Source organism: Pleurodeles waltl, chromosome 6 (assembly GCF_031143425.1).
Source record: "Pleurodeles waltl isolate 20211129_DDA chromosome 6, aPleWal1.hap1.20221129, whole genome shotgun sequence".
Taxonomy (NCBI): Eukaryota; Metazoa; Chordata; class Amphibia; order Caudata; family Salamandridae; genus Pleurodeles; species Pleurodeles waltl.
The window spans coordinates 57,254,003-57,269,034 of record NC_090445.1 but is presented as its reverse complement, the minus strand read 5'-3'; the positions used below and the strand labels follow the sequence as shown (position 1 = coordinate 57,269,034).

At 46.2% G+C, this 15,032-nt stretch overlaps 1 protein-coding gene across 1 annotated transcript in view; it reads left to right on the top strand.

Annotated features, from left to right (window-relative positions):
* LOC138299189 (E3 ubiquitin-protein ligase TRIM39-like) overlaps positions 1 to 15,032 on the top strand; it is a 180,813-nt gene that overhangs the window by 132,153 nt on the left and 33,628 nt on the right. The window contains exons 6-7 of the mRNA XM_069237286.1: positions 3,141 to 3,161; positions 3,253 to 3,279. Coding sequence (XP_069093387.1) covers positions 3,141 to 3,161; positions 3,253 to 3,279 — 48 coding nt within the window. The remainder of the gene's footprint in view (positions 1 to 3,140; positions 3,162 to 3,252; positions 3,280 to 15,032) is intronic.

Genomic DNA, 15,032 nt, shown 5'->3' with positions numbered 1-15,032 from the left:
CATTCTTTTTGAGGCAGCTAATAATTTTGTATTTGAATATTATTATCTAATCCTGGTGTTTGTAATAATACTGTTCAGCCCTCAGCTGACCTCTGCAAGCCTATCTTGTTTTCAGGGAAAAATAAGAACACCACCTTATTCTTTGCTAGGGCTTATTAGTCATCTCCATATGCTCTACGATCTGGTGCCACTAAGAACAGGTGATTGGATATGGTGCTCTTTGCAAATGTGTCTACATTGTTCTGAAATAAAACTAATAAAATGGGTACCTCACTAGATCCTTGCATTGTTCATTCTATCTCTAATATCCTTGCCTAGTCATTACTGACCTACTTAATACATTTGGCCACAGCCTCCTATCCTCTGGACTCCAGGAAATCCCTGATACTTCCTCTCCTAAAAGAAAAGTATGCATGGATTCATTGGGTCTTAGTGCAAAGTTTCTGATGTGCTTTATCCCACCTCTTATTTCAGTTTAATATCTAAAGACAAGCTCTGGCTTTGCTATAATCCCTTCTGATGGACAGATAATAAGAAATTAAGTTATCTCCTAATCTTTCCTCTTTTCATCCTCTGTCCCTCAGCAATCACCCCTCACTCCAAATAGTTGTTTTTATCTTTTTGTGATTCCTCTAGTTCCTTAATTCTAGTTTTGGATTCTCATTAATGTATTATTTGGGTCCAGTCTAATTTCTACAACTTTGTGGTAGTGATGGCCATTGGATAGGTATTCATTTGTTGTTGTTGCAGTGATTAGACCGAGGTTTTGACTTTTGCTGTTGGCCCATCTGTATGGAGATTGACATGGTGGCCCTCAGAGTTAGGCCCTCAGAGTTAGGTTCTTCGCCATCACCTTCAGCTTCTGCCTGTAATCTGGAAGTCATTGCTAACTTTCATTCAAGGAGTAGGTCAAAAAGATCACCTCTACGTTTTTTCTTATTCTTTTTATCTTCTAAACTATGCCCTTCTTAGGTCATAAATGCAGGCAATGCTCAGTCTGAATGCTTAGCCTCTCATGCATGAACTATTGTAACTCATTAAATCTAGGTCTCTAGGAATATTCTATGCAGCATCTGTAACTGGTTCGAAACACAGCACTAGGTCTCTGTCTTGGCTTATTTAGTTGTTCTTCTATTTCCCAACATATGAACACTTTCAATTGTCTCGCTAAGGCCAAGCACATCTAATTTAAAGACCTCTGTATCAACACCTTTTCTTTTTTAACAAATTAGGACGGTTTTTCTTCAGCAGCGCCTCAACCTAATAGACAGTTTAGATCACTGTGTTTCAGTATTTCTAACCTAATTCAACTAATTCCTTGCCTGTCATAAGCTTGTCCATATTTGACTATCTGGGTTTCTAACTACAATATCTATTATGCTCACCTTAGATATCCTTTCAGCAAGATTAGAATAGATTGTGTGATTGCATATCTGTCTTTTATAAATCTGTCTTGGTCACATTTGATAAAGTTGGAGATGTATTTTCTTAAGTGCAGAGATAGTCTTTTCAAAAGGACAGGTTTCCCACTTTACTCTTTGAAATCAAGAGTTCCATACTGTAGTCTGTTTCTAACATTGTAACTAAGTCATTGAACATAACAATAATACAGGTTGCATCAGTGTGATGTGGACTGCCTCAGCACAATGGTGTGGTGGAATTCAGAGTTATGTTACTTGCCGTCAACTTCAGCTTCTTTCTGTAATCTGACAAAAAAGACTGTTTATATGTTAGCTGTGGGCCCAGAGTGACTTTCAAGGTGACAAATCATTCCGACTTCTGGGCCTACAAGTGGCAAGGGCTAATTTGGCCTGGTATGAGTTGCCCTGGTTTTCTTGGGCTGATAGGGGATACCAGGACAAGATGGACCTCAGGGATTCTTCTAGGATAGTACCTATGAACTGGGGCCTATCAACTGGCCCAAAGTGCTGATCCGTTCATAGGGAACACCTATGCTCCTCCTGTGTTCCTCCTGTGTTAGAACTCAAGGAGGCTGTCTGCATGTCTGGGCACATACCCCGGACCTGGTTTCCATCCATTAAGACAAGGTTTCAGCTTCTCTGGAGAATAAATGGTCCAGTGATGATTGCCTTAGAACCTCTGGAGGACACCATGCAGGTCTGTTGTGCAGTCACTATATGTTCAACTACCAACTCAAGGCTGCCCTCCGTGTGTCCAACTGAATGCCATTTGTGCTGAGAGGTCCCACAGACATATCTGGTATGACAAGTCATATGAAGACCCTATATAGAGCTCCAGCAAGCATAACCAGGTTATTGTCCTGGACCTAGACTCCAGCCATTGATACAAAGACTCTCTCAGCATCCAAGATAGAAATCCAAAAGCGTACTGGGTGTTCCTATGCTTCTTCAGGAAGCCCTTTTGATAGAGGCTTCCTTGTTTAGGGTGCTGTCCCCAGACTTGGACTCCACCTAGTGACACAGTGCTAGACAAGTCTTGGAGTTTAACTGGCACCCTTCGAAGCTAAGGCAATCAAAATGACAATATACCCACAAGACAGGATAATAGGAAACAGGTCAAGGAACAAAAAACAGGAACAGGAAAACAGGATTAGAATTAAGGTCAGGAGCAGGACTGGAATACAGGTCAGCTTCAGGAATGGAACACTAAGGCATAAGGCAAGTAGAACACAGACACAGTAACAGTACAGACAAGACTAGGAGTAATAACAATCCCAGAAGGAATGAGGCTGGAACATGGGTGAGTGGGCTTAGTGGTTCGAAGGAAAGTGGACTGAAGGTTGAGTGGTGCGAGAGGTGGAGGGTAAAAGTAGGAACACTGAAGGAGGGACGTAGTATTGGGGTGAAAGATGGAATGGAATAAAGTGCGAAGGAAAAAGTTACGTATGAAATCTAAATCCCATTATCTTCAATGGTATTTATATTTCAGCAGATGGGATATCCTTCACCGTTGTGACGGAGTACCCTGTCTGCTAAGTTCTAAATCAGACTGTAAATGAGATACAGATATGACAGTGGTACAGATGTGGAGTAAAGTCGGAGTAAGGTTGGAGAGAGTGAGTTGAGAAGGATTCACAGGTTGTTTCAAGTAGTAGAGATACAGTTAAGAATTGTCTAAAATTGTTTGGGGTCTAATACAAAATTTATTTTTTATTACAGAAACAATTCCTGTAGAACTGGGTAAGGTAATTAATTATATTAATGTTTGTGTTTACCTGATCTCCATTGTTTTATTTGATTTCACAAATTAATTTTCTTTTCTTACTTTCAGAGAGCAGATACATGAAAACCTATGCAAGTGAGTAGAACTGATTCCAGTCGATAGTACCAAACTCTACACCCTCTATGTAGGCTTCATGGAAGTGGTTAAGACAATGAATTTGGGTCATACTGAGCCACCTGTGGGATTATGCTCACTGTGGTCATGCTGACCCACAGGACGGGCTCTGATACCCTGGGGTCAAACTGAAGCACAGGAAGAAGCTAGGACGCCCTGGGGTCCCACTGAGCAGGTAGAGTCTACAGAGAATTTTATCAGAAGCTATGTCTATAACAATATGGGGTCATCCTGAGATGTGGAGAGGTTAGGATAATGAGCAGTCAAATGGGATTAAGACAACAGTAGCAGGTCAAGGGATAAGCTATACCAAAGGCCACAACACTCTAAAGGAAGGCCTTTGATTCCCTTGAGGTATACTGAATCGCTGCATGGGCATGAGAACATGGGGTTATACTAAGACATGGGAGGTGCTCAGATAAACCAGGGTTGAGCACAGTGATTTTACTCAACTGTGGTTACAAAGCATCATGTATTGATTTTGCTTTTCCAGTGTAACAGAATTTATATAATTTATAGAAAAAACTTGAAACTTAGAATTATAGTCTTCAAGTTGATATACATGATATAATGGGTACTAGCTGTTGAAAATCATGTATTGAACGTTACCATTGTTGTCTGTCCATTTCTCATTAAACCAATATAGCAGTCTTTCCATGACTCTAAAGGTTCTGTGTCAAGTGGCACAGTATGTTACTGGTTTTGTGATTGTTACCACACACACTTTTAACATCAAGCCGAGGACTGCACAGCATAAAATGCCTTCTGGTCTTGTTTGAGAGGAGTCCTTTTATATAGCTCGAATTGACTGTCCTCCACAATTGACGTAATGGTAATTGAATGATCAGTGCTTTTTGTCTAGAGCATTTCTTCAAAATCGTTTTTCAGAGTATTACCTGCTTCATCCATGTTTGATTAAATGTCTGTCAATTCCAGGTACTCAGAGTTTTCTATAGATACGTGACAATCACAGAAGAAATGAGACCGAAACACAAGCGATACAAACTAAATCAAAAGCAAACCAGGTACTACAAACACAAGGATGCAACAGAGCTTGCAGAGACTCAACAACCAAATCAGTTGCAATCTGCTGCACTCTGTGCACACAGGGCTGAAATAGCAGGATGCTCGGGGGAGGAGCACAGGCTTAGGGCCAGAGCCATGTGCAAGGAATAAACCAGGTGAAAGAAATCACAGAACCACCAATGAAGGGGAGACTGAACTGGGACTTGAAAAGGGAAGCCTAGGCAAACCAGGAGACCCAAGACAGGCAATAGGAATGCCTGGAATGGAGTGTATCTGGGTTTCTAACCATAATAACTATTATGCTCTTTTATGCTCACCTTAAAAATCCTAAGGTGGGAGCAAAGAAAAAGAAATGTCCAGAATGCACAAATAAAGGTCTTAGAAAAGCCGAAGGATCCAAAAACCAAGCTAGTGAACATGGAACCACCACCAGGACTTGATCTAGGTAACATCTGAAGACTGAGGAGAGGCCCAAAATACATCAGGAAATTGGAAATGTATTGTGGACTAAAAGGTGAAGTGAAACTATTGAAAATATTGGCAGAGGTGTTACTCTGTCATAATGCTGATGGATATCCTATTGCCTTCAATTGGCGGTTAAAATTGCATATAAAGACTTTGGTGGTCATTTAGACATTGGGGGTAAAAGCCGCCTACAACCGCCGTGACAGCCGCCAAACTACCGTCACCGTGGCTACCATCCATCCGCCAGATTATGAGCACTGCCAGATTTCTGCCACAATAAGGGAGGAAATCCGCCAGTGATCAGACTGGCAAACGGTGGTAAGCTGACCCTGCTACCACCAGCACCGCCACGCCAGTTGAACGCGCCAGCCGTATCATGACCTGTGATATGGCCTGGGGGTGTTCTGCTGGCGGGCGCTGCTGGCGGCAGCAGCGACCCTTCCCGTTCCCTGCCGGACGACCTCCCCGGAGCAGGTAAGGTGATCCTCCGCCAGAGGAGAAGAGGGCGGGAGGGTGGTGTTGCGTGTTGTACATCAGTGTGTGTGTGTATGTCTGGAACTATGCGTTTATGCCAGTATGTGTATAAATGTGTGTATGTATGAGTGTAAGTGAATGGGTGTATGCATGGTGCACGTCGGTGTGCGTGTATGGGGTTGGGGGGCTTTGTGGAGGAATCGGTGGGGGTGGGAGGCTTAGTGTGTATGGGAGATGTGAGGGGTGTAGCTGAATGTTGTGGGGTTTGTGTCTATGGGAGGTGGGTGGGGGCTGAGTTTGGCTGGAGTGGGGTGGGGATCTCAGGTGAGTGTTGGAAGGTTGGGGGAGCCACCTGCCAGTGACAGGGAAAGAATTCCCTGTCACCGGTAGGGCCTACCGCCATGATTTTTGTGGCATTGCTAATACCATGGAAAACATTGCACTAGGCTGGCTCAGAATGCCAGGGGCAGTACTCTGTTGGCCACCAGGCTGGAGATTCACATCCCCGGCCTGCGGCTCATACCGCCATGGTGGTATGAATGGTAAATTGGCAGGTAGGCTGCAGCCAACCTGCCAATCTCATGATGTGGCGGTATGTACCGCCAGCCTGTTGGCGGTACTACCGCCACCGCCAGGGACATAATGAGGGCCTTTATCTCTTATTTTCACCTCTGGGAGGTCGACCTCGGCACACTTTAATTTTCCTTTGGTTACCTGCTGGAGATGACCCATGTACATTTCATTAGTTCACACATGTACATTTGCATTTCAACATTCAGTGCTTGGGACAAACTTTCTCCCTGAAACTTACTTCTAGTGGCAGGGGCTGGGACATTGATGGATTGCCCAGTCACTAATTGGTGGGGTGTCAAGTGATTGTCTGATGTTGGTGTATTTCTGGGGGAAAATAGTGCTATAGGTAGACAGTACAACCATTTTGTATTTAGGGCAACACATGAATTGCTGATCTTGCTCTTCAAGAGGCTATTCAAGTGCTCTACTATTCCATTACTTTGGAGGTGGTAAAGGGAGGACAATTTGTGCTATCCCTAATAGTACTGTGATATGTTCAAATATGGCATTGGAAAAATGACTGCCATGGTCGGATCTCATTCCTTCTGGTATTCCCCATCGCAGAATTTTTTCCCAAACTAGGAATGTAGCTGCTAATTTGGCATCACAATGGATGCATGAACCTGCCTCCATCTACCTTGAGAATATGCAGCCCACCACAATGCGGTACCTGTAGTTGCTGCATCTATCAATCATGTCCACATGAAGGGCTTTAAAGAGTCCTTGTGGCTGTGGAATGGTAGAGCTTATCACCTTCAAAGTGGGATTGGGAGAATACTACTGACAGACCATATAGTTGTGCAGATACATGGTAACTATGTTGTGCAAAATGGGGACAAACTAGTATTGTTGTGTTGGTGTTGCCATACAATCCTCAGAGGTGTGCGCTGGGAAATCAATCTGATCCAGGGAAATTGTAAGGAGGGCTTGTGGCATCACTGGTTGCCCCGTAGATAATTATCTGTGCACTAAGTCATCCCCCGGCTGGATGCATCCTCTATCTTCCCATAATTGTTTTTCGTGCAAAGAAACAGCTTCCCTCAATTCTCTCAGGTGTAACCTTGCTGTCTCAGTTTAATGAGATGTGTCTTTATCTGTGGCAGTCTTGGATTCTGAATCCTTTGGTGAGTTAGTCTAAGCCACCAGAACAGGCTGCGGGTCTGATGGCACCTTTGAGGGTGCACACCTTGCTGCATCATTAACTATCACCTTATCTGCTAGTGTGTTATCCCAGAACACAAAACCCTGTCCAGTTGTGTGTGCTGTAGATTTCACAACAGCCACTACCTGTGGTAGCGCAAGTGCCTTTATTAGACCGTCTAAATGTTTTCTATGCATCACAGGACTACCATCCAACTTAAGAAACCCTTGCCTGCTTCTTCTCATTATGCTTGAGCTCATTGTTGTTGTTATATATGCTGCATCTGAATATATGGTGATAACCTCTCCTGCTCCTGACTTGAGGGCTGCTATGAATGCAGTCAGTTTGGTTGCCTGAGCAGAATAGTGTGCAGGTAATGTCAATTGTTCTATGACCTGTAGTATGTCAAAGGAACCATGCTGCTGAGATATGACTACAGCTGCCCCTGTGTGTCTGATTCCTATGTGTTGGTCAATTGTGGAGGAACCTTCAAAAAAACAAACAATGCTACCTGGTATAGGATCCTCTGTGGCTTGACTGAATTGGTAAGGACTATGGGGGTCATTACAACCCTGGTGGTCAAAGACTGCCAGGGCTGTTTTGGCGATTGCACCGCCAACAAGTTGGCGGTGCAATCTTGGGTATTTTGACCGTGGCGCACCTCCAGGGCCGGCGGTTTCCCGCTACATTTGCCCTGGCGGTGATAATCCGCCTGGGCAGCGCTGCGCCGCCAGCCTTTTCCTGGCGGTTTGAGCTGCCAGAAAAAAGGCTCGCGGTATGGGGAGTCGCGGGGCCCCTGGGGGCCCCTGATAGGGCCCCATGCAGCTTTTCACTGTCTGCTATGCAGACAGTGAAAAACGCAACGGGTGCAACTGCACCCGTTGTACGGCCGCAACACCACCGGCTCCATTTGGAGCCGGCTCCTGTGTTGCGGCCGAGATCCCCGCTGGGCCGGCAGGGATCTCATAATGACCGCGGCGGGAGTGAGGCTTCATTCGCGGCCACCCGGCGGTCAGATCTTGACCCGGCTGAAGCCGCCCGCCAAGGTCATAATGAGGGCCTATGTGTTGCACAGTTGTGCTCATCCTCCTCAGGGTTTAATATTGGGTGGGAAAAAATGTCACCTTATGACATTTCGCTACCATCAAATCATACCCTAACACTCTATGAGCAGTCAAAGTGGTCTCGGCCTTCTGAATGATAGCAAATACAGCATGTTTTGTGTAAAGTGTCAAAGGTGCCCTCATTACTATGGCTGTGCTCTTCTGTACTGCAAAAGCTGCGGTGGTTAAAGCTTGTTTCCAGGGATGGTATCCTTTCATGACTGACTCCAGCAGTTCACTAAAGTATGTGATTGGTTTGTGCCCTAGCGGATTCTTCTGGGTGAGGACAGCTGTCATCACCTGACCGTTGCAGTGAAAGAATAGATAAAACTCCTTGGTGTATTCTGGAGTTCCCAGAACTGGAGCATTTGATATTTCATTTTTCAATTTTTTAAAGGTTTCCTACATTTCTGGTGTCCATGCTATCTTGGCCTCCCTATACCTTGCCTGTTTGGTAGCAGATAACAATGGGGCTATTAGTGTGCTATAACTGAATACCCACTGTCTCACATAATTACTGGTAACACTGTTATTCAAGGGGTGAAGGTCTTGAACCATGCGCCAAGTATTGCCCTTACCCTTCGTAATCGGCTAGATAGGGGCTTTTGCAAGGATGTGCCCCAGGGTAAATTACTCCCTGTTCTAGTACTGCCTGTATAGTGGGGGTGATGCCCTCATCTTCCTCCCTGGACAGGGGATACTGCTCTGCCCTAGGTACGATGGCACCTTCCTTCGTGTAATCCAGAATGCTGTGGCAGTGCAGATGAAGCCTATATCGTGGGGGCCCCTAATCCACAGGATATCTGGTACTTGTGACAAACGCTCTGCTTGGTGTGGGTGTTCTGACTTCTAACACAGTTCTGAGGGGTATGTCTTCCTGAAAAAGTATAACTCTTTTCTTGGGGTTATCATCAAACAGTTCATCATCCAGTATCTCCCTAACCATCTTTCTTGGCTCAAGGAAGAAACATGCCCACAGAACATCAGTATGGTCGCTGGCTGTTTGAGCACCATAGGTCGGTGTTAATTCCAAAGTCTCTATCTGTAATATCACCTCAGTTTCTGATAGCCCAGTTTCATGTCCTTGTTGTCTAAAGAGGAACTCTTGGGTAATTGAGCCTCCCTTAGCAGGTCCTGCTCTATTAGGTCTCTTCTGGCGGAATCTACCATTAGTGCCATGAATTTTGAAAAGTGGAATGCCAGGTGTGGAAAAATTCATGCTACCGCTTGTCTGAAAATGAATGGTCATGTTCAATTTGGCCATCAGATCTCTTCTTAGCAAATTTGCTGGATCAGCTGGTAAGAACAGTAGACAGCCGGCAATGTGTTTCCATCTCCACTGGTTTGATAAAGGGAACCCTTGTATTTTCACTGAAAAATCCCTGTCTGTCCATGGATCTGTTGGAAATTGGAAGGCCTCCCTTTCTAATACATGATTTTTGCTCCTGTGTTTATGAGGTATGCATTTCTCTTGTCATTGATAGACACCATCACTGTGGGTTCCTCATCTGGCTTGTGCATTACTGACAAGAAATGCATGTTACAGTCTCTAATAAGATGCCCAAATCTCTGACAATAATAACATGCCTGATCCCTTCCTACCTCTTCCTACTTCTCCATACCCACCTCTGTTACTTCCCTGTGTCCTTACATTGTTCTGCCACTGTGGGTACTGCCTGCTGCTTTCTCTGCTATTTCTTTTTTACTTTTCTCTTTGTCTTGCTTTTTCATGCAAAAATGGATTGTGTGCTTGAATTTCGGTCCAGGGCTTGGTTTCCAGTGCTGCTATGTTGTCTTGGTTGTCCTATCTGTCAGAAAGCATCCCTTACTTTACTTCATCATAAAACAGTACAACATTACCTCCTGTCACTACCCAGCCACGACCTGCCTTCGTGGTCCATTTTCCTTTCATCCTATTGATGTATTGCACTTTTGGTTGCACAGAGTTATGAGGGATCCGATGTCTGGTCTGTTGCTGTACATGTACATTTTCTTCAGCTGATCCCACACTACTCATCAAACCAGATTAAACGGAGACCCATCACACCAGGTAACAGTGAGAGTCACATTTCTAACTCTAGACTTATGGCGATGACTTGTAATTCGACCAAAACCAAGATCCTTCAGCTTTGACCCTGGGCTTGAACAAAATCTCTGGCTGGATGAATAAGAACTCCCTCAAGCTCAATGGGGATGAAATGAGGTCATGGTTCTGGGTAAGAACACCTCTCTCTGGGGTACTAGACATTGGACAGCAGCCCTAAGGGCCCTACCTACTTGATCCACAAAAGTTAAATCTGGGCTTCTAGATTGATGACAAGTTGACCATGAAACAGCAGGTGAATAAAACAACTTCAACCTACTTTGCTGTTCTCAGACGGCTAAAAAAAGTCAACTGGCTAATTCCTCTTCACAGCCCAGAGGACTGTAAGTTGTGGATTATGGAAATGTATTCTATATAGGCACTGATAAGACAACATTTCACTAACTACAAATAGTTCAAAGTGCGGCTGCCAGACTGCTCTTTCATCTACCCAAATCAGCCTCGGTTTCTCACCTGCTCCAGGAACTTTACCAGCTTAAGGTTATGAAACGCATTGAGTTTAAGTCACTCTGTTATATGTTCAAAATCAAACAAAAGGTAGGCTCACACTACATTCAGAAAGTGGTGAAACTGTATCAGACCACACCTGCTGTTCGATCCTCCAACCTTTCCTTGTTCACTGTACCAAGGTTCTGTCTTTCCCGTATGAAAGGATGCTCCTTTTCTTACCTCGGTCCTAATCTGTGGAATGCTTTTACAGAAGCTCTGAAGAACTGTTATTTATTACTGACTTTTTGTGAAGGCCTGGCTTTTTCAAAATAACTGATCACTACACTGTACCTATCTTCTGCTGTGCGCCGGGAAACCCCACTGGGTAGCTGTGCCCATTGTAAGACTCATAACCTAAACTAAACTAATCCTCTAATAACAATGATAGAAAGTTGCATGCTGTACCTCTGCTGTATCTTATCTTCATTAACATAAAATTCTATAATGTCTCATTTTACATATGCATTTAACAGTGCCAAGAATACGCTTATACTCAAACCAGGATTGTGATCCACTTTGCCATCACCTTAAAAAGACTCCAGTCCCTGGAACCTTCCCAACACCTGGTACACAGGCAGAATTTCAGTTCTAACCTTGGCTTCTGATTACCTCACCAAGAGTGTGCCTACTGGTTTCCCTGCAGCAGGGGCTAGGCGGAGCCAGACATCAGGTAGGGGGCAAAGGAATCTCCTAGAGTGGCTCGCCAACTGTTGCGGTGTGAACAAAAACACTCCCAAGACTCAAATCACCACACAGACTCTTCTTGGAATTTCAAAGACTGTAATTACTAACTGTCACGACAGGAAGAAAAATGGTGCACACTGCATCTCAACCATGCACACCTTGCCTCTATGGTTTTCCTCAAATACCTGTTCAAATATTTATATAATTTGACACAATACTTTATTACACATTGCAAATCATAGTTAACTTTCAAGTTATAGATTTAAAACAGAAAAACACTCAAACATGTGACCCCCATAACCCCGAATTGCTCGGAAAGCGAGGGTTGGCTAGTGCATTGATATGAAGATTGAGCTGCTGACAAAGGTCCCCACGTGTCAGCAAGGCCTCCTACCACTGTGGGTTCATGACCAACTGTTTATCACCCATATCCAAAAGAAGTTGCTCAAGTTCCTCAGGGTCATTGAATCCATGGATCACACCATCTAATATGATGATCATAACAGTGGATTCCAGGAGCCTGTATCAAATGTTCAACTTTTTGTAGTTGAGGGAGAAGAGCCAATAATTGTTGCCTGAGAATATTAGTACAATAGGAGTAATCCACTGCCACAGAGATGATGCTACCCTTATAGTCAAATGGGCCAGAGTACTTAGAGGCCTGCAATAATGCCCTGACAATTGATAGCATGATAGACAGGCTCTGACAGGCACCAGGGGTGGGACTGAAGGCCGGGTTCCGGAACATAGTCTATGTGCCCTTTGGAATTCAAGTGGTAGATGAAATTTCATGCCAGTTAATGTAGGCGGAATGTCTAAAAGAAAGGTGATCAAATTCACTCCTCTGTCATAATTTAGAAGCCCTAGGATCCAGATATTATTGCTCCTGCTCCTATCTTCGAAGTCAGGGACCTTTACCCATATGTTTCAAAGTTCATTGCCACCAGTCTGGGATATTAGCATATATGCCCACCAAGTCTATAAGACATTGCTCTGCACTGTACATTTGTGATTTGAAAAAGGCAAGTTCTGCAAGTAAACTTTTTATTTCCTGATGCTTGGAGGGGTTGAATTCTCCCATCGTGCCCACAGTAACTTTTAAGCCTTTCAAATCTGCCATCAAAGAGTCCAATGTAACCCATTGACATTGTTTGTGTGGCAAGTGTAGGCAAAGGTCCTTCGTGACCAGTGGCAACTATCTCGCGAAAAAAAGACGTTGCTTGTGTGTTGCTAGTAGAGGTATGGGACAACTGTCACCAGCAGTTGTATCAATGGGCTTGGAGGGTTCTGACAGCTAAACCGGTCCAATATCACCAGAAATAGGAATCCCACAGGGCTCTCACAGGGGCAGGGTAAATGGCCAGTGCCAGTAGTTATATAGAGAGAAGAATAGCAAGGGGAAGATGGACCTGGCCCAATGCAAGATGTCTCCCATATGGGCTAAGCAGCTGCTCCTGTTAAATGGGTGGGAAGGATCACCAGCCTAGTGTCCACCAATAGGCAAGGTGATGGCTCACCCACTCCTGTCGTACTTCTGATTCCTGGCCCAGTGGCATTCATTACAAACGGTGACTGAAGGTTGCAGGATGCAGAGGTAGGTTACTGTTTTGGAGGAAAAGAAGGATACACCAGCACCAGCACCTCTGAAGAGATCAGAGACTCAGGGGGTCATTCCAACCCTGGCGGTCGGTGTTAAACAGTCTGGCGGGAGAAAAATGGAATTCAGACCCTGGTGGAAACCGCCAACAGAGACGCCACATTAACACACTGCCCGCCACGGCGGTACAAACAAAAAGCGCGGCGGTCACCGCCAACAGACAGGCGGGAGCCAATGTACCGTCCACTGTATCACAACCTACCAATCCGCCACCTTTTCCGGGGCGGTAGCCCCGGCGATAAAAACACAGCGGAAACAGCCATTTCGAAGGGAAAACACTCACCTCCATACACCCCACGAGGAATCAGGACAGCATGGAACCCGAACTCCACATACTCCCAGCAATAGTCTTTCTGCTCCTCTACCAGGAGCACGAACACCGGCGCAGAAGAACACGGTGAGTACTGCACCTACGACACAGGGGAGGGGTGAGGGGAAAATATTACGGGTACACACATACGCGACACACCCACCCTCACCCTCACCCACTACAACACACACATCAATGCATAGCAACACATCAGAGTTACACCCCCCAAACCCCCCAGAAGAATGCAAATACAAAAGGAAATGATTCTAAACATTGGAATATATTGTATTACTGCCAAAAAAATATATATACACATCAAAAACTCTTATATACATAAATGTACAAGTCCGAGCATTGTAGCAGGCTTTGTTCGTGGACCACTGGGCCCAAATCACATGGGCAAAGCCCACACAGGATACCTGACTCCAACGGAGAGAACACTGCAGGGGCATCAGATAGCAAAACTACAGGCACCTCAGGGGGAAGGGAAGGGGGGCACCTCAGCCAGATGATTGCACGACGCCAGATCCACGAGGGGCCTCCATGGCAACTGTTCAATCGTGGGGAGTGCAAAGCCACAGTCTCACAAGTCCAGACAGTGGGTGGGCTGCCCACTGTTACATCCTGGGGAGTGCAAAGCCACAGTCTCACAAGTCCAGACAGTGGGTGGGCTGCCCACTGTTACATCCTGGGGAGTGCAAAGCCACAGTCTCACAAGTCCAGACAGTGGGTGGGCTGCCCACTGTTACATCCTGGGGAGTGAAAAGCCACAGTCTCACAAGTCCAGACAGTGGGTGGGCTGCCCACTGTTACATCCTGGGGAGTGAAAAGCCACAGTCTCACAAGTGGATAACAGTATCCACTGGTTCTGGAGGGGGCCTGGTGCCCAGAGTGCCTCGTGCAGCCCTGCCCGACACAGATGTGGGCCAGCCCCTGCCGCTCATGGGCCAGCGGTGCATGAGATGAAGGGCCCAGTGCAGCGGTGCTTGAGATGGCGGTGCCCAGTGCAGCGGTACTTGAGATGAAGGGCCCTGTTCAGCAGTGCTTGAGACGGCGGTGCCCAGTTCAGCGGTGCTTGAGACGGCGGTGCCCAGTGCAGCGGTACTTGAGATGAAGGGCCCTGTTCAGCGGTGCTTGAGACGGTGGTGCCCAGTTCAGCGGTGCTTGAGACGGCGGTGCCCAGTGCAGCGGTACTTGAGATGAAGGGCCCAGTTCAGCGGTTCCGGCCATGGCGGAGAGGTCATTTACCTGTCCTGTGGCTGGCGGGGCCCTCCTGCCCATCTGTCCTGTGGCTGGCGGGGCCCTCCTGGGCAGCTGTGCCGGGGCTGTTGGTGGCCTCCTGCCCACCTGGGATGGGGCTGGCGGGGCCCTCCTGGCCAGCTGGGCTGATGGCGGTGCTGTCGGGCGTGCTGCCCTTCCCAGCCTTCCCTGATCGCCTGTGGCCCTTCCCCACCTTGGGCGGTGTGCCAGCTGTCTCTACACTTCCTGCCGGAGCCATGGTAGAGGTTTTAGTCCCTGGTGTTTTCACCCTCTCGCGCCGGCCACTGCCTATCTTGGGATGTTTCTCCAAGGGTGGGCTGCCCGTGCCTTGGCTTCGCATCAAACTGGCTGCCCTGGAGGGTGGGGCACTCCACAGTCCATGGCAGATTGTGATGACTGGGGCCGGTTTTGTTGTGGCTGAGGTGCTG